Genomic DNA, 20,640 nt, shown 5'->3' on the forward strand with positions numbered 1-20,640 from the left:
GGTAGGCAGCTGCCCAGCTATTGTGGTGGTTAGGGCTCATTGTAAATATAAAGGTTGTGAGTGTGTCTTTCATCCTGGAACTCAGTAACCAAAGGCAGGGTAGAAACCCCGGGCCGGGATTGTACTCATTTCTACAATAACTACACTGCAGTTCTTTCACATCTGGTTCCTGAGGTTTCAGAGGCTGTTATTCTAATTTGGGAGCTAGGGAGTCAGTGCCTATTTTCTATCAGTTTCATTCCTCATCTGTCAACAAACATAGACTGAAGCAGGATGACTGGCATGCAAGAATGAGCTGAGGAGGGAAAGTAATCCCTACCCAGTGCTCAGGGTATGAAATGATTTCTTGGGACTGCGTCCCTTACACAGCACTGGCACACCTGTAACTAACATGGACTTTGAGAGATTCTGTGCTTCTAAACACGATGCATTTCTGACAGCCCCCAAAATTTGTAGGCTCAATTGTGGTTTTCTAGGTTCGTCATCTCCAAGTTATCACACCACAATTGTTTAATATAGATGTTTAGGAACTTCTTATGTAGATTTTTGAATAGTTATGTATCAGAAAATCTTAAGAATTTTATTTCTGGGTAGAGGGCATCATAAGATATCAGCTATAAAAGGGAAAACTATGGGCATACAGTTTACAGGGAGCAAAGAGTAGCCAGGTTTCTAACTACGAGTCTATAGATGTCTCTATGTTACTCTTTCAGTTTCCATCTGTCTACAGTAATGGAACCCAAACAAAGGCTGTTCAAACAAAGGCAGAGGGGTGAGAAAGAAGAGTAATTATATTGATATTCTTTCATGTCTAATTCCAAAGTTTTTAGAAGGCTGTTACTTCTAACTTGGGAGTAAGAATGTCAGGGTCTAGTGTACTATCAGTTTTCTGCCCGATCTCTGTCAACAAACTAAGTATCTTACACTACAGTGGGCATTCACTGTGACACTCACCAAAAGTTAACAATTAAACCAGGAAAATATAAGATAATTTCAGAATAGTTAAGAACGACAAGTATGCCAGAGTACTATACAGGTAAGAACAATTAGAGGTCATTACTCTAGAAACATAACGTTTCTCCGTTTCACAGATTGGACAGCTCCCATAATTCTAGCTTGTGTTCAATTCCAACAAGCCACCTAACTTAAAAATGGTGCAGATCTCCTCCTGATAGCTCCTCATCCTACCAGAAATCGGAGTTGGGGTGACTATGTAGGAAAGGAAACGTGTGAAGAAGCAGCATTCCGGCCAAGCAGCTACTCAGAACAGGCGGCAGGGTCTGTTCTCCTGGGAGGGGGCGTGAGGAGAGCGAAGGTAGACCACGTGACTCACCGCTCAGAATCTGCTGCACTGCTTCATTCCCCATCTGTGCTGCCGTGAAGCCTTGCAGGGAGATGATGGAAGGATCAGAGCCATAACTCAGCAGGAGGCGGCAGGTCTGCAGGTGGCCCGCTAAGGCAGCTCTGTGCAAAGCAGTCTGGCCAAGACTATCCAGTGCATTCATCTGAAAATTCATTGGATGTCCATGTGAAACTGGGCATTCTTTCACATTGTAGCGAATATGCTCAGGATAAGAGTCAACTGTGAAACTTTTTTGGAAAACATCATTGATTAGCTTTTGCTCACTAGTGCTATAGAAACAGTGACAGCCTTGGGGGTGGGGGTGGGGAATCACAAAATAGCCTTCATTTCCCTGACTGACCAGCATGCTGTCATTCCACTCAAAAAAGAAAAGATAAAAAAAGTCATCAGAGGGCAGGATTCTCACCTGGTGCTCACTGCCTTCTCCACTGGAGATGCTCACTAAATACCTCAGAATGAATAGCTCTCATCAAGCTCAGACAACAGAATAGACATGCAGACTATAAGTGTAGTAGTTCATCACACTTGCATTTTAAGAAGTGCCTTATAATCTGAATGAATATCCCTCATCAGGAGTGTTTCTGATTTCAAATTCTTTTCTCTATCGGAATATTTGTACTAAATAATGAAACAAACACCTTGAAAAGAGGACTCAGGTCTACACACCAACTTGTTCCACATGTCCACTGTACTCATAAGCTGAAGTGACTCTATCTTTCTGTGACTGTGACTGTGTGGTATTACATGAGTTCAGGTGTACAATTTTCTGTCTGTATGATGTTGATGATTCAAAGGTTTGGGGTTTGAAGCATTACAAATTTCCTATTTCAGGTCATGGATACTCATCTGTAATGGATGCCTTAACTATAAATACATTTGACTGGGAAATCCCTTATACATTCAAGGAGCCATTTTCAAACCTTGAAGTTATATATATGGTAAACAGTAACTTAGTTAATTATTTTGAATAAATGTTCCGCTTCTGGGTCAGGGTTCATAATTTGGTCAAATCTAACTAGCCTAGGATTTTAGAATGGTCCCGCAAACACCAGCTACTCCATAGGGATCAAAGTGTACATGCTGCTTTCATGGAAACCCTGTTAAATCCTCCCTCCCTCATCTCTGGAGGCCTCAACAACAACTCCCCATCCTGAGCATGTGCGCTGACCCAGCACTTAACCATTTCCTACATTGTGGCAATAACTTTTCATCAAGTCCAATTAATGGTGAGACTACGGAGTGCCATTTTGAAAGGTCCTAATAAGGGAATGATAGTACAATCCCATACCAATGAGAGGCCAGAAGTGAAGAGAATTGGTCTCTTTCCAGTCCTTTGTTACTGGGAAAGCTGTGTTGCTTGTTCAGAAAAGGCTTCACTTAAATTATTATTGGCCTTCACAAAACTCACCATGAAAGGCATCACAATTTAATTTGATCATATTTTCCAGCAGAAAAAAAAATGACTTTGTACATAACAGACAAGCACTGTTTAAGTATTTATTTCTCAATGGAAAACACAAGATGGCAAACTACTTTTTGTATGACTGTTACTTCATTTTAGAAGAATACCCAGAACTGCACACATCCTAATTATTCACACTTCTCTGGAAATTAGATGAGGCACACTCAATTATACAGCTGTAAAAATGAAATCGTAACAATGAATTCCGATTTAGTTTGTTAAATCATGTAAATATGGTTTGCGAGTTATTCTTCTAAAATACTGATCTTACCAAACCAAGATTTCAAATGGATGTCTCGAGGATTTTAAATAAAGCTCAGCCCTTTAGCAAACAAATGTAACAGGCAAAGAGGATTGTAAAGGTTTCCTGTTTATTGAGGACTGGCCAGCTTCACCTCCAGTGTTGAAGCAGATGTGCAGAACACTGTAGTGGTCTGAAAAGGAGTGGTCCCCATAGACCCATGTGTTTGAATGCTTGGTGGGGAATGGCACTATTAGGAGGTGTGGCCTTGTTGGAGTGGGTGTGACCTTGTTGGAAGAAGTATATCACTGTGGAGGCAGGCTTTGAGGTCCCATATACTCAAGTCACACCCAGTACAACAAATCACCTCCTTCTGCTGGCTTCACATCAAGATGCAGACCTCTTAGCTCCTTCTGTAGCACCATGTCTGCCTGAATGCCACCATGCTTCCTGCCATGATGATAAGGACTAAACCACTGACCCTGCAAGCCAGCCCCAAGTAAATATTTTCCTTTATAAGAGTTGCACTGGTCATGGTGTCTGTTCACAGCAGTAAAACTAACTAAGACAAACTCACTGTACCTTCTGTAAGTAATTATGGTAGAACTGAGTGCTGTGGAAAATGGCCCAATCGCATCCCCATTACTTACTTGGGGGAAATTCGTATTTTAACAATGAATAAAAATTTACAATGTTTCAATGGTTCGTGGAATAAGTTTGTAAAAAGAATTAAGATTTAAGTTTTAAAAGTTCCATTTGATGAGCAATGACTTATAACAGAAATTGGTAAGTTGGTCACATAATGAAATTTTATATTATACATTCTATGCATATGAGATATGTACTCATTCCTTTAGGTTGTCTTTCTGTATCTTAAAAACGTTCCTATCCATAAAGTGTAAGTGTATTACTAATGTAGTACAGAATCATTTCAGTTCACAGATATAGATTTTTGAATTATGAATGGAGATTAGACTCCTTCCCTCAAAGTCTAAGTAACATCTACTAAAGATTATGGAGTACTTTATCAAGCAGCCAGGTTGAAGTAAATAAAGTTACTGATGAGAAAAGTACTCACTCAGTGGAGATAAATAAGAGCTTATAAGCGTTTGTTGGTAGTCTGTCTATAGAGCTCACTTAGAGCACTAATGTGTAACAGACGGGAATAGTAAACAGGCTTGCTACAGGGACCGGTGAGGAAGGGACTGTTCTTTATAGAAAGCAATGTCACAAACCTCTCGGGGAAGTCTGAGCTCTGCCTTGTTTGCAAGGCAGTTTCTAAGCTTGCTAGGACTACATAGGAGACTCTAACCCACAGAGAAATGAACAACAAAACTCCCACCAAACAAAGTGTGCAGTTCTGCCACTGCCTTCCTTCTTTCCCTGAAGCCCCAGGGCCCCCTAAAATGGTTTGAGACCAAGTCATAAGTCTTAACCCCCTGGTCCACTACAAATACTTAACATTCAATGCTAAACAGATTATTTTTATTAAAATGTGAAACTGCCACTAAAAAAAGAAAAAGCTTGATTTTATGTTACATACTCAACATGTTAACCATAGTTAAGACACTCTTAAGCTATACATTTAGAGGTCATGATGGACAACTGTGATTGCAAAGTTGATTGGACTAAGTAATTAATAATTAGAAAAGCAAACTTGTGGGTATGTCTGAGGGCTTTTCTAGAGATGACCAGACTCTAAGTGTTCAGTTTAAATGAATGTGCTAATCCACTGACAGAGTCAGAATCTGGAGGCTACTAGGAGACAGAACTGTGGATGGCCATAGTTCCATCCGGAGTATCCATCATAGTATCCGGAGAAGCAGGTCACTAGGGGTGTGTCCTCTGTCTGTGTCTTTCTGTTAGTGCTCCTCTCTGCGGCCTATTTGGCTCGATGTGGTTACTTCAGCATACTCTCCTTCCACTATAGACTAAACCTCTGAACCATGAGCAAATTACACTTTTCCTCCCTTTTGTGGCTTGTTAGGGATTTGATCATGTGAACATGTTCAGAAAGTGCTGTTAGACTCAAATGTTAACTATGGGCCATTTAAAAGTCCAATAGAATCACAGAAAGAAAATACTAAGCAAGGAAAACATGGCCCATTAGGAGTCAAGAAAAGTTTTTACTAATGTATGAAGAATGGAGGCAGCAACCCTGTGGGACTGGCACACTGCCTTGGGATCCAGGAATGAGTGATAGGGAATTGATATAGCAGCCACTGCCCACCCTCCCTCCCTCCCTTCCTCCCTCCCTTCTAGTTCCTTCCTTTTTTCCTTCTTCCTCTCCTTATTTGGCTTTAGCTTGCCTATAGATTACTATGTAGACTAGGTTGGACTCAGCAGAGATCTACCTACCTCTGCCTCCTGAGTGCCAGGATTGAAGGCAGTTGTCACTACATTCAGCATGGTGTGGCATTTGAGATCTATTGATGACAACTTATATATTGTCTTTGTATTTAAAGGAATCAGTAACTTGTTTGCTGTAGTGGAAGACCAGGAAGGACATGCTACACTAGAAGTCATTTGTGTCACTAGCAGACTGTTTCCAGTTGCAGAAGTCCACTGCTGAACTAAGATGCTAATAATAATAATACATCATGCACGTGGAACAACCAGGAAGGACTGAGAACCTTGCATCTACGCAATGCCACTGAGAGAGACTATAACAAAAAGCTTATTTTTCAATGAACTTTTCTGAAAAAATGTCTTGTAGGTAATAATACACATTTTAAAGAATTAAGAACATTATGGTTTGTATGAGTATTACAATGTAATTGTCAAAAGTGACTTGCAAAGTCAAGCCTAGGGCAACAATAATTCACACAAGTGTAGCAGAAAGCCCCCTTAGCTTACTATTTCTGATACAACATGTTGCTTATAACAACACTATAGTTGTAGCTACAAAGTAGGTGATAAACCTGTATAATGGCTCTCTTTATTTTAACTTATCTTGATTTCAATTAATGCCAAATGTCCTTTTAAAGCATTTAATATACATAATCTTGTTTATCTGTAAAGTATAATCAAGTCAAGTAGTGCAATACTAAAACACTACACACCCATCTGACGCTTATGTAAGGGGAAATGCAGGTGTCAGGAAGGAAAGGGATGCTGGAAGATATCATTCAGCTCTATTAGAGAATATTCTAATTGTTTTAAAGATTTTATTCTTAACTCAGTGTAGGTTATGAGTTTCTTTCTGTGTGGGAATGTGTGCAGAGGTGCAAGTTCCCCCTGGAGGCCAGAGCCCTCCCTCTTGGAGCTGGAGTTTCAGACAGCTGGGAGCTGCTCAACACAGGTAATAACCATGAACTCGGATGCACTGCAGAAGAGAAACCATCTCTCCAGCCTCCCAAATCTCTAGTCTTGCAAGAGTTATCTGAGGTCACTGCTTGGTTGTAATACCTGGTTCAACAGCTATTATTAGTTAAGGAGACTCATGTGGAGCCTATCAAAGAAACATATTATTAACTAACTATGTTTAACAAACAGTAATAGTTTTACTTTTTTTTCCCCTTTTTTCTGAGTCAGGGTTTCTCTGTGTAGCCCTGGCTGTCCTGGAACTCACTCTGTAGACCAGGCTGACCTCGAACTCAGAAATCCGCCTGCCTCTGCCTCCCGAGTGCTGGGAATAATGATGTGCGCCACCACTGCCTGGCTGTATTTTTATTTTTAATGTGGTTTACTGAAAATCTGATACTCAAATTTCATCTTTCCTATGTTCCTGCAAACACTACCTAAACACAAAGCAGGAGTTTTCTGTAAGCAGGTTAGTGGATTGTGCTTTAGTGTTTATAAATTATGAAGCTGGTTAGTCTCTTTTGTTTGTTTATTAACCTAAAAACTACTGTTATCTAAGATAAAGGAACCTCAGTTAAGAAGAAAGGACAGAGAGACAATTTTACTAGGGGAAAAGAAAGTTAAATCAACTTCGAAGGACAACCTATGACTTTAAACACAAAACCACACACTAACTGCCCTTTCTGACCAAGATGAGTTCTTGGGGACCCAGGACTGAGGGCAGCTGGCCGCCCTGTGCTGAGGACCCAGGACTGAGGGCAGCTGGCCGCCCTGTGCTGAGTGACGGCTTACCTTTGCTCCGTGCTTATGCAGAACTTCCATGACATCATTATGAGCTCTTTCGGCTGCAACATGCAGAGGGGTCATGAAACTATGGAAAGGAGAAAAGGGAGAGAGAATGTTGTGACTTTTACTGCAACAACTCTCGGTGGCTGCTGGCTGCTGACAGAAGGAAGGCTCCTTTTCTTTAGAGGGGTAGTGTGGGGTGGTCATGTACTACTGTACACGTTCATCCGGGCCACTTAACTATGAGGCACGGACCACCAAGACAAAGCAAACATGGCAACAAGAAGACAGGAAACCAGGATGGGGCTTGTTGGAGTAAGGGGTTCACGGTGTGGGCATGGGTTGGCAATGCTGGGTTGTGTGACTTACATGTAAGGGACAGAGGAAAGAGGAGGAAGGGCCAGCTTTCGAAGCTGTACTTACTCCTTGTTCTTTTCGTTGACATTGGCTCCCTTCCTCAGTAACAGCTCTGCCACCTGCTTTCGTTTGGGATGCAAGGAGGCCACGGCACAGTGCTGTAAATCAAACACAATCCCGTTTAAGACAAACTTCTATCTAAACATGAACTCCCGAATGAAACGGCCCCTGTGGCTATTAGATACTGTCATCTCAAAGTGCACCAGGACATGATGAAGCATTATACTCTGGAGTCAATACTCTTCTTACACACACTGGAAGTGCAAGGCAAGTGAAATTATATTCTCAACTAGGCACAGAGACTTCATTACTCAAGCCTTCACTGGTCTATCTGCCAGTGTTTCTCCGTTACTTCACTGACAGAGGCACCAAACTCACAAGGATAAGCAGGTTTGCTTAGGCAGTGGTGAAAACATGCAACCCTGAAGTGATGTAAAGGAACCGATATGCTTAGAAACCTTACATTTTGTCCCCCTGTTTATGTAACTTTTGTGTTTTGCTCCATTTTATATCAATGACTGCATTAACAGTTGAAAAATAAAACTACTCACAACTAAATAAATACCCCAAAGCAGAGGGTCAAGTTTCTTACAGTGGAGACTGGGGATTGCACTCTGTGACGGGGGACTCCTGGCCTAGCTCTGTGGAGACTGAAGTTATTTGAACTGGGCTTGGTGGTTTGAAATTTCACTTGGCCCGTTTCAGTTTGGTTTATCTTTTAATAGTGTTTTCCGCAGAATGGGCTAAGTGGCCTTTCTGAGGCGCGCAGGTTTAAGAGAGTTAAGTGAAGCATATCTAACAGTCTGTAGCATAAGGCGCACATAGCTTAAGTTCTAGCGTTAGGGGCAGGCACTAACCAGCTCATGTTTGTGCCTTAATGTGCTTAATGACCAAAGTCAGTGATCTTCCTGAGAGGAGGAGGAGGGAAGGACAGCTGTAAAGGTCATTTATACAGTCAGGGACACAAAGTTCAGTTTCAACATTTCCTCACAGGAGCATAATCTGTTATCTGAATGCAATTACTCCAAAGGATAATGCAAATATCTATGACATCATACTTTCTACAGAAAACAGATGCAATATTTATCTAGTAAGCACAGCTCAAAGATAAGATTCTATCACATCACACTTTGCATTATAATAAAAGCACTGAGCACAAAAATAATTTGTCACAATAAGCTTGGGTGAACACAAAGATAAAACAAGTCTAACTCACGGCTGAGCAAATATCTAGTCCCTCACCCACAGAGAACCATGACTGAACGCAAGTTAAAACCCAGTGCAACCAATATTAAAATGCAAATTGCTGGCATTTCAGAGAGCAGTGCTGCTTCAAGGCTTTGGAAATGAAAAGAATTATTTAATCTTGCTCCACTATTATGGGCCAAAGGGACGTATGGATAATCATCTTACCAATGCAGTTTCATGAGACTGTGGCTGCTTGAAGTTAATGATTTCCAAAGCAAGCGTTTTTTTAACTTTGGCCAGGTCTGCTTCTCTGGCGGCTTGGAGTAAAGAATGGCCTTTAAATTCATCTGCCGAAGAAACAATGGTTGACATGTAGTTTTGAAAGTTATACCAACTCTGAAGGTGTGGTGTACACCCTTGAAGCCCCAGTACCTGGAAGGCTGAGGCAGGACGCTTACAGAGTAGAGGCTAAACTGACCTACAAAGAGAGCCTGAGACTGGCTTGTATAAGACTGTCTCAAAAACACCCAATACATACACAAAAACAGAAAAAAAACAAGTGGAAATTATAATTTTGCGCACATATCTATTTGAGTTAAAATAGTAATATAAAATAGTGATAACAGGGCTGGAGAGATGGCTCAGTGGGTAAGAGCACCTGACTGCCCTTCCGAAGGTCTGGAGTTCAAATCCCAGCAACCACATGGTGGCTCACAACCATCCGTAATGAGATCTGACTCCCTCTTCTGGAGTGTCTGAAGACAGCTACAGTGTACTCACATATAATAATAAATAAATAAATCTTTAAAAAAATAGTGATAACCAAGAATCCATGCATAGGTTATGAGAAAGTTTTGAAATATAAATACTGTGAAATAAGACGTCCATACTCTCACAGTTGATGGCAAGTCACATATAAAACAGTTTCTGAAACAGCTTATCAAAAGCAAAGCAGCTAATCACACACCCTGGAGCACTCTGCACTCTCACACCACACAGTTCTCTATACACAAAGCGGCCCCAGAGACACTGAGTAGGTTCTTCATAAATACTTGTTTTCAACTCAGTCTCTGCACACTAAGTTGTGATTGGTTAGGAAATGAACCATTTCTAATGACTTTTATTTAACATTTTGCCAAGTGTGTGTGTGTGTGTGTAATGTGTGACTACATATGTGTGTGCACCTCGGATCATGTGTAGAGGTCAGAGTTGGCTTCTCTGTCCACAGTAGTGTCTGAGGACTCAGACTCACTCCATCAGGTCTGTGTGCTGAGTGCTTTAACTGGCTAAGCTATCTTATACCCCAATTTCTGTTTACTTTTTTAACTGTTCAATTTTTCAATATGAGATATTAAAACTTCTGAAACAAAACACAGGGGTAACTGAGACGGTGAGGCAAAGAGTAAACACCAATGACAACATGTGATGTTTTGATTTAATGCTACACGCAGGGGTTAATCAAATCAGGGAATTACAGGGCAGGCACACACACAGAGCAGGATCCTGACAGCTACAAAGGGGCAGATGTATTCAGACGTGGGAGCAAGCAAACTACAGGGCTTTGCTGGAGAGAACAACTGGGAGACGTTTAAGCCGAAGGCAAGCAAACCCCACTGTTGTGAACAGTAGCACATGGGTGTTAGGAACCAGGTAGCCTGCATAAGCCAGAAGCAATAACTGCTAGACTACCTCCCCAGGCCTACAGGTTTGTTTTTAGACCCTCAAAGACATTGTATAGTTTAAAAGTTGTTAAAACTACAAATGACACAACCCTAAAACCTGATAATTTCATATTTATAAAACATCTTAAAGTGTGCGTTTCTAAAAGTGTGTTTTTCTAAAACCTCATTATTTGGCTTTATAAAATAATAAATAAAATCAAGTAAGGGGATAAGTATGCAGAATGATGTAGATGTAATAACAGCACAGTGTAGCATTATTTTTGTTTCCTGTATTGTGTGTGTGTGTGAGTGTGTGTGTGTGTGTGTGTGTGTGTGTGTACCTATGCATGTATGGAGGCCAAATGAAGTGTCCTGACCCTCTGAGGTAGGGATCCTCCCTGAAGCCCTTCCCACCACTAGGCCGGCAGCCAGCAAGCTGCAGAGACTGTCCTGTCTCCTTCCCTCCCAGCCTGGGCATTACAGGCACATAAAGAACATGCATGGCTGAGGGCTGGGATCAAAATTCAGTTCCTTGTGAATGCACAGCAAGCCCTCTTAACCACTGAACCATTTCTCAAGCCTCCTATATAATTTTCTTCAAAAACCTTGTGAAATGGAATACCAGCTACAAAGCAGTAATCAGGACACTGAAAGCTGCAGCTAGAGAAGAGCTTTAAATCCTTCCGTGGGACGCTGGGCAGAAGCTGATGTTAAAACCCCCATTGAGAAGGCTAACAGCAGCTAAGGAACTGCTCCCTGTGTACAGCTACACACATTTATGTAAACGTTAAGGTCTCCGAGAGACTAAGACAACCTGATAAAACAGAGTGTTAAGGCTTCTGATAGGACTGATTTTTAAGACGGTTGAGAGCAGAGGACAGGGACAGTGATGACCTGAGATACACATGAGTGAGCCACTATAAACTAAAGAAAGGACATGCGAAACACTACTGTACTTCTGAAGCTGCTGGACACACAGCTCACATAAGCACAACAGTAGGTAGGCGTTAGATGGAGACATGATGCAGAGGCCTCTAAGATCCCAGGGTTAGCATAGGTCGCCATCATCCTACAAACATACAGGTCTCTAAGGAGCTTGAATCCATAGAAAATAAACTATATAATCCAACACAAGATACATGGGAGGAGGTTCTACCAAGACAGTAGAACAACGGTGTCCCCGTTCCATCTAGGCTCACACTTGAGCATTTGAGCAGTCTTTTCCTCGAGGAATTACTTATAAAGCTTTTCTCACGTGCTTTCTCATTCTTAGACTCTCTCATATAAGGCTGAAGGCAGAGCACAGGTCAGGTAATCTACAGTGCCCACATGGAGAACCACATGCACATTATCTATACACCTAATGCCCAAGAACCAAACAGAAAAGGGACTTCAGGCCCAACCCAAGGAAACCAAGCCTTCCATCAGGAATGTGTCGCTACTGGGTTAACGGTGGTAACTGTGTAGTGCTAGTGTAAAATGTCAGTAATACAGGAACCAAGATATGCTGCAGATGAGAATGCTGTATTAGCTATATAAACTTTCTGTATATCTAAACCTACTTGCAGTTTCCTTAAGTATATGTATACACACACATATATGCATGTAATAACATGTACTAATGAAGTTATGTCCATCAAATCACCTCACTTAAATTTGGGGCCTAACACTCATATGTAAATAAAACCACACTGTCAACGTTTTGGAGCCCCACAGCTGACGCTCAGACACGCCTTCATTACCAGGGGGACAAGAACAGAAGCTCGAGGGGCCCAGACACTCTTGTTTTGATTTGTATACGGCTGTATTTCTACTGTTTGACACACAGGAAAATACTCAGTAAATGGTTGTTGATGGGCCTTGCCCTTAGCTGTCACAAAACGAACGACAACATAGGAAAAGAAACCAAACCACACAGAAACAAAACCAGAAAACAAAACAACAAAACACCAGTAGTCTTGACAAATGAATTAGAATTGCACTTAAAAAGTAAATGTGTGTATGCATGTCTGGCTGTCTGTCTGTTTGCATGTATGTGGGTTAGTAGTATGTATGATGTATGTGCCATTTGTACACATGTATGTATGTATGGCACATGTGTGTGGTAAAGGCTCTTGTGGAACACATGAAGTAAGCATACTCATGATTAGACATGAGTATGATAAATTAGCACACATTAAGAAGGAAGGCCATGGTCTAGTTAGGAAACAGCCTGGGTAATGAAGCAGCCCGAAATGTTTTCCCTAAAAGCTAGCCACACTGGGTTCAGAATACAAACGCTTACATGTCAGTCTTTCCCGGAGCTCAGGAGTTGGAGCCATGTCGACAGCACTTTTGCCATGGCAATTGACCAAGGTTGGATCGGCACCATGACTAAGTAACAGAGAACAGACTTCTACCCGGTTCTTTGAAGCAGCTTCATGCAGCGGTGTGAACTGCCACAGATCCATAGCGTTGACACAAGCTCCATGCTGGATTAGGGAAAACGGCTGACATGAGTAAATGTGTCTGTCCCGGAGGGAAAGCAAACTCTGAAAATGGAGTTCACTGAAAATTTCAGCCATAACTTTTGGAATTGTTTTAAATTCAGCTTTTAGAAAGCAGTTTAAAGCTGGGTGGTTGGGTGGCGCACGCCCTTAATCCCAGCACTTGGGAGGCAGAGACAGGTGGATTTCTGAGTTCGAGGCTAGCCTGGTTTACAGAGTGAGTTCCAGGACAGCCAGGGCTACACAGAGAAATCCTGTCTTGAAAAACCAAAAAAGAAAGAAAGAAAGCCAACAGTTTTAAGTTGAATGTTACTATTCAACGGTTGGATTTCTCTTACCTTTAGCAGCAGTTCTGTGACCTCATAGTGTCCGTATGAGCATGCATTATGAAGAGGTACAAGTCCACTGAACAAAAAGAGAAAATTAAAACACTGAAATTTCAAACACAGCCATCTGGCTGTGAATTGCTTTTAAAAAATTCTATTAAGTTCTGTTTTTTAAATTCATTTTAAGAATTTATGGGAAGAACTCAAAGCACAGCTTATATCCACACATTTAGCATTTATCTTGTGGTCTTTAAATAGGACCCATAAAAATAATAAAATACTATCAGTCAGAAGAATTAAGAGAAAGACCAACACACTAATAAACAACTCGTCGATATGTAGCTGCACGCTAACTGGCAGGGAGCGGAAACAGTACTATTTTAATCCACTTTGACAATACTCTCAGTATAAGAATTAAATATCTATAATTACTATAACTTCCCGATCAGAGCCCCCTTCCTAAGCAAGGTTCGAAGCCGCCCTTTTCTGCTGTGTGCGTCTCTTGATGACTGCCATTGTACAGCCATCTGGTTTGGGATGTGATGAGGAAGCAGGTGGACAGGGACACTGACACCTGCGCCTCATGTGATCAGGATGCGCCATTCACAGGAGACACTTGACAGGCAAGACAGGCAGCATGGGAAAGGGGCAGATCCGAAACGGACAGATTCTCTTTCTTACAACTGTCTCAAGTATAGAGTTCAACTTCCTGCTTCCTGACATGAATGTGAGCTGAATGAAAACTCTCCCTCCGGGGTGTCGCTCCTTTGTGCTGTCAATCATAGAAGTCTAACATAATCTGCCTCACCTGGGTAGAGTCAATTATCCTTGGGATCTTAAGGCCAGATAACGAGCAATGTTAGCTTTTCATATGGGACTGTGAACAAATATTCACAGATCATTGGAAACAAGAAAAAAAAATTGGTAAGCTTTTAATATTTATTCATAATGACCCACTTTTTTGTTTCCTATCCATTCCTTCCTATATCAATCTTTATAAAGATCATCTAGATTGAATTAGCTTAAGTGGATTTTGAAAAAATAACTAAATTAAAAAATCATTTATAAATTACTATAGTTTATTAATATGAGGAGATTCTCTTAATGGCCACTATACTAGATTATCACATTTTTCAGTATTTTTAAATCTTTCTAAAATGCGATTTAAGAGATGAAAATGATTCTAACTAGGAAAAATAATTTCAAATAGAATTACAATAAAATTAAATTGGTGCAGCAGATGATTGTGAGAAGTCTATAGTAGGTTCATAAAGCAAGATCTGAGCTCAAGCCTGACAACTTTATTTTATAATTTACTATTACTATTCTGTGTGTATGGGTGTTATGCTCACATGTATGTCTGTATTGCATGTTTATGTACTTGTGCCCACGGAGGACAGAAGAGGGCGCTGAATCCTGTGAAGTGAGCGTTAGAGATCCCTGTGCTCTGCCATGTGTGCTGCCAGGAATCAAACCCCAGTCTCCTGGAAGCCAAGTCAGTGCTCTAACCACTGAGCCATCTATCCAGCCCCTCGAGAACATTCTTAATGAACGGGTAATATGAGCCTCTTTGGAGCTAAAACCTCAAGCTATCAAATGATGACAACAGCATAATTCTCTGCCCATGGCATGGTGGCACGTACGTACCCTTTGTCTTTCGCGTGGACGTCAGCACCATGCTGTAGAAGCAGCTGAACTATCCGAACTCTGTTGTAGCCTGCTGCCAGGTGTAATGGAGTAGACTGGAAAGACAAAGGAAAGCTCATCACCTCTTCAGGTTAAAAAAAATAGCCTTTGGTCTCCACTCAGCTTATAACTACACAAGGGACAAGGGACAAGGGACAATCTATCTCCAGTGTCACCGCAATGGCTTGTCCAAACAAAACTCATGTCTCCTACGTAACAATGTCAAGGTATCAGGGCCTGCTTTTCTCCAAGAAGAGAGTTAGGCCTCTGGAAGCACTGAGTTGATATCGCAGATGGGAGCTCTGCAAAGCCAGGTCTGCTTTCGCTCACTCTCTTGCTCCTCTCCCCAAGTGATCTTTCCTCCTGGCCTTCTCTCTGCTGTGATGCAGCCAGGGGTCCTTGCCAGATGCTAGCCTCAAGCCACAGAATTATAAACCAAGCCCACTTTTCTCAGCATCAGTTTATAGCAGCATAGAATAAGCTAACAGACCTCATCTGGGTCCCTTATTGGTCTTCACGGCCTTCAACAATTGTGCCTTGTGTTGCTTTTCTCTTCCTTTCTAGCACAAACCATTCTTGGTATGCTAACTTAAAATCATATAAGAGCCATCCATACCCAGTATCAGGAAACATAATGCCAAACTTTCAAACTTTAACGGAGAAGACTGACAAGCATCCTTGAAGAACTATATGAAGATGCTTTAGTGGAACCAAAAAGACAACACACTTTATCCATTCCCTAGGGCTTCTAGCAGTAAGGCAAAACTACAGTGCTCCGCTGGATGCCCTATTGTGCGGTTTCTGAATGGGGAAGCTCCCCAGACACAGAACTGGCACACACAGGTCAGTAGACTACTAAGCTGCTACCTGGAAAACCTGACATGTCGTTAATATTTTGTGGAAATGGTGGTAATTTAATTGGCTATGAGCAAAAAAGACTTTCCTTTTTTATAATGCCCAACCATTCAGAGTTGATTCAGTACTTTGCACTTGCAAAAATGACCAAATCTCAAAATGAATGACAATACATACAATAATGTAAGCAGTCAAATAAATGTAAGAAAGACCAACTTCCTACTTTTCAAATTTTTAAGAATTCTTTGAGTAAAATTATTTATAATGCTTCAACGTGGTAACATGCTGAGTTTATGAACTGCTGAAATATTCATATTTCTCAGGTAAATAAGGATGTTCTGTGACTGATCAGGTTAGAAATGAGAGGGTGCCTGAGATAAACTGCCTGTGAAAAAGATAGAGTTAAGGAATGTGAGAAGCTTGGGAGCACAGGTAGCGGTGCTCCAGCAGACAGTGGAAGATGCAATGCTGTCAGCAGGAAGTAGAGCCATGGTGTTGACTGAGGCTAAGAGAATCAACATAAAGGGCGCACACGTGTCATGGTGTCATTTCATGACACTCCTTGAATACAGACAGCATCATTTTCATCAGCTGGGACCTGGACTGATGGATGCAAGAGCGAGAGAGCACGGGCATGCATACATTCATTCTGTCTCAACTGTGGAAGTGACTGGCTGCTTCAGTACTCTGGAACTGAGAGCTAAATTAAGCCCTTTCTCACTTCTGTTGTATCTGTCTTATCACAGCAATGAGAAGTGAAACTAAGATGGTGAATCTGCCTATAATTTTGTGTAAAGGTTTAAACTGAGATTTCTAAACAGGAATGTGTGATATTTGATGTATTTCCCAGGGAAAACTTCCACTGCAAAGTTATCTATGTAAGTCATCAGAGAGCTGTTTATAGTACACATATAGTGCTTTTCTTTTCTTTCTTTAAGAGGAAGATTTAGTGTGGCCTACATCAAACCCTCTGGAATTGTCCAAGCACTGATGACCAGCTTGTTTGTTGTCCAGGACTTTCCCAGCTCCAGGAAACTCACTGTTGTTATCAGGGTACCAGGCAGATGTAATACTGGTCAAACTTCTTAGTGTCTAGAGAGCAGTAGTTTTCAACTGGGGGTGGATGGGTGGGGAGTATCAAATGACCCTTTCTCGGGGGTCGCATATCCTATATAACAGATATTTACACTACGCTTCACAGCAACAGCAAAATTACAGTTATGAAGTAGTAACAAAAATAGTTTTATGGTTGGGGGTCACAGCATGAAAATCATGTTAAATGGCTGCATGACTAAGGTTAAGAACTCAAAGCTACAAAGTGTGTGTGTGTGTGTGTGTACATGCTCATGTGTATCCTTAAATGCACTTGTGTTCCAAATAAGATCTATTACTTTAGTACACTAAGGACACTACTTATTAAGACTTATCAAGATAATGAAGGCTGCCCATTTTGTCATCTACTGTGTTATTTCTTCCAAAGACTCAAGCAGTCTTAGGTCCATACATTCCACAATATAAGATACTGTTTGAATTCTTACTCCAGATTCTTTCTCTATAGTTTCAACTACAAAATGATTTTGTAAAATAGTTTCATAATTTTTCAACATACAAATATGAAATCTTTGCTTCACTAAAAACAAGTTTAAAGAACTATAAAATATCCATGCATTTGTTTCCCACATTTGAATAATCACCTAACTGATGAGACATTGTTCCATGAGCTTCTGTCATCAATTTTGACCCCTAGACCCCCAAAGTAATCTCCAAAAACTTTTAGGGGACTGACAGTTCCCCTTCACACACTCCATAGACACCCCTAAACCTTACAGTGTTTTCCTCTCAGACTTCCAAGTTATCAAACAAAATGGATCTCATAATCTAATGTTGATGTCAATATTCATATTTTATGGTTGTTTATGTAAAATTGGTTTGCAAGAATCAAGATTAATATAATTGGTTACAGTGTCTTGTAAATTTCTCAAATGAAAAACAGTTTTTATGTACCCTGATTTCTGCTGTTGTTAAAACCCTGCGCTATTGAAGAAAAGGCTTGTCTCCTTGCTAACGCGGCTTGTGCTACATCAGTGTTGCTTATAAACTGGAACTTACCTTTCCTCCTTCAAACAAGCTTTTTAACTCTCTCGCCTATTCCTACACAGTTTACAGAAGTCCAGCTTCTTCTTAAGGCACAGCATTTGCTATCAGTTTGCAAGAATACTTCTATCAATCGATGAGTGAATGTAGATATTATCTTACCTTTAAACTGTCTTAGGAAATATATATACATGTAAACAAATACACAGCCTGAAAATCTAACTTTTTTGGCCTATAAATAATATCTACCCTTTAAGGTCTACCTTAAAAAACATTTCACATACGTATTTCCTCAATTTTAGCTGGCCTCAAATTATCAATTTCTTTATACTAACCATCCTCTCCAGAATAGAACCCCCTTTAAACATACAGATTAATATATTCTGTCCGAAAATTCAAGCAGTGCAGAAAACAAAACAAACAGTTGTACTATTCTGCAGTGAGCCTCTTTCCCAGAGGCAAATCACACTGACAGCTGCTCAAAGGCCCGTGGAGACTCTCTCTGTCTATGAGAGTGCTTGCATTTCCTCAAGTCTGTTTTGTCACACCAATAGGACTGTATTCTACTCTCCTGTGACTTGATGCTCTTCCTCCTCCGCTGCTATTATAGAAGTCTATCTTCCTCTTTGAATCGGCTGTATAGTATGTCTACTGTGTGGCTGTTCTGTGGTTATTTACTCACTGCCTATAAATGAGTATTTAAGTATTTCAATTCTTGCTCTATTTTATTAAAGCATATCTCATTTGAATCTATTACTTGGTAAAAAAAAAAAATCAGTGTTTTTTCTGATACAAATAAAAGACTACATCAGCCATTAAATCAAAATTCCTAGGCAAAGACAACAAACAGAATCAGAACTTTATTAAATTCCTATCAACAGAGACATGATTAATCTGCTATGATGGAAAGCTCTAAGAAGCTCTTTGAGACACTGATATTTAGATGAGAATCCAAACAAATTAAAAGCCAGAAAATCAATATGGGCACGCATCCCTGGAAATAAGTGCATCTCCTTGCTGAGCCCTGCCTTTTAGGTCGTGTAATTATGAAGATCAGCATCTATGAAGTTTCTTAATGCTTACAGACAACCACCAAGAATATTACAAAGCGTGTGTGTATTAACAGGCTAACACAGTAAGTATCTAGGTTTGAAACTATGATTACCACCACAGGACAAATGAAGAAGCCAGGGAACAGGGAATAGGAGAGGTGACACCACTCTCGCTCTGTATTCCTTTCCTTCCACTGACAGCAGCTCAGACTCACAAAGGACCTTCCGAAATGGACAGCTATGACTGAGTGGCAAGTAAGTTAGTATCTGTGGCAAGGCATGCTCAGACTCTCAGGTCACTGCAATGAAGTACAGCAACAGTGGGGCCACACCATTGCAATGAGCACCCAGAACTGATGGTCTTCTTAGTATCAGAAGCTGCCTGGAGATACAGGACAAGGAATGGACTACACATGGAAAGCAAGCTTTATTCTACTTCCTTCCCATAGGAGAATTTTCTCCAGAACCCTCAGAAAGGTAGACACTTGCTCTCTTCTTGAAGCAAGCTCCTCCAATTGTGTCAACTATTTACAGAACAAGAGGTAGCTATTCCTTTGTTGGTTAGTATCTCTTCTTAGATAACCAAACAGATGCTACATCCAGATCAAACTGAGTTTTCAGCCAGGAAGAGCTCTTTTCAAAGAATTAATTTAAACACAACCTGTTGGTTTTATTCCTTGAGAAGGTCCCAACTGCACTGAGAGATTAGAACAGCTGTCACTTAAGGCCTCTGCCTAGTGATCGTCTGTGAACTCAGATGGGCTACAGGGCAGGGTGACTGGTAGTTTACAGCCTCAGAGAGCACAACCTTCCAAAGTGACACAGACTCATCTTTAGGAAAGAATGCAAATGTCTGAATTCAAAGTTATTGAACTATGCCATGCTTTATAAAAATGTGTATTCTACATTTCAACTACCTTAGATTCAAAGCGGGTTCTCGAAGCATGAGGCCTGCAAGTTCAAGGCCAGCCTAAGTTACTTAGCAAGACCCCCATCTCAAAATAAAATGAAGGCTGGGGATATTACCTCTGAGGTGAAGCACCTGCCTAGCATGGAGAAGGCCCTAGACTCAACCTCTAGTAATGCTAGAAAGGTAATCTTAAAAGAAGTTTGAAGTGAAGATATAAAAACTATTTTACACGTATGAATTATGAAGATGAAACAAAAGAGTAGAGAAGAATGAGAATTCGCAGGGTAGCTTGTGGATGGAGTGCTAAATGCCAACTTAATGCTACTTTAACGTAACATCATCCTATGGAAATCTCAAGGAGACTAAGAAGCCATCAGTTTGAGTTTCTCTCCGTTTTCTTTCTTTCTTTCTTTTTTCTTCGAATTTTTCGAGACAGGGTTTCTCTGTGTAGCCCTGGCTGTCCTCGAACTCAGAAATCTGCCTGCCTCTGCCTCCCAAGTGCTGGGATTAAAGGCGTGCACCACCACTGCCCAGCTTGAGTTTCTCTTTTTAACCTTAAAGCCCAGCATCAGCCACGGAGGTCAAATATTAGAATGGAAACGTTTTCTAGCACCCTTTATAATGGGGGCGAGAACAGAAATGCTCAAGTCTTCTCAAGGTACAGCTCCAGCTTTTCAGTGCTTAGTGAGAAACAGCAGGCAAAGGAGGCTTAGCACTCTGAGGGTGCATGGATACTCTGTGCGCTCTGAGGGTGCATGGATACTCTGCGCTCTGAGGGTGCATGGATACTCTGTGCGCTCTGAGGGTGCA

At 41.0% G+C, this 20,640-nt stretch overlaps 1 protein-coding gene across 1 annotated transcript in view; it reads right to left on the reverse strand.

Moving 5' to 3' along the window:
• Tnks (tankyrase) overlaps positions 1-20,640 on the reverse strand; it is a 137,175-nt gene that overhangs the window by 29,373 nt on the left and 87,162 nt on the right. The window contains exons 6-12 of the mRNA XM_021169245.2: positions 14,881-14,975; positions 13,246-13,312; positions 12,706-12,892; positions 8,986-9,107; positions 7,579-7,670; positions 7,162-7,240; positions 1,334-1,505 (exon numbers count right to left, since the gene is read on the reverse strand). Coding sequence (XP_021024904.1) covers positions 1,334-1,505; positions 7,162-7,240; positions 7,579-7,670; positions 8,986-9,107; positions 12,706-12,892; positions 13,246-13,312; positions 14,881-14,975 — 814 coding nt within the window. The remainder of the gene's footprint in view (positions 1-1,333; positions 1,506-7,161; positions 7,241-7,578; positions 7,671-8,985; positions 9,108-12,705; positions 12,893-13,245; positions 13,313-14,880; positions 14,976-20,640) is intronic.

Source organism: Mus caroli, chromosome 8 (genome assembly GCF_900094665.2).
Source record: "Mus caroli chromosome 8, CAROLI_EIJ_v1.1, whole genome shotgun sequence".
Taxonomy (NCBI): Eukaryota; Metazoa; Chordata; class Mammalia; order Rodentia; family Muridae; genus Mus; species Mus caroli.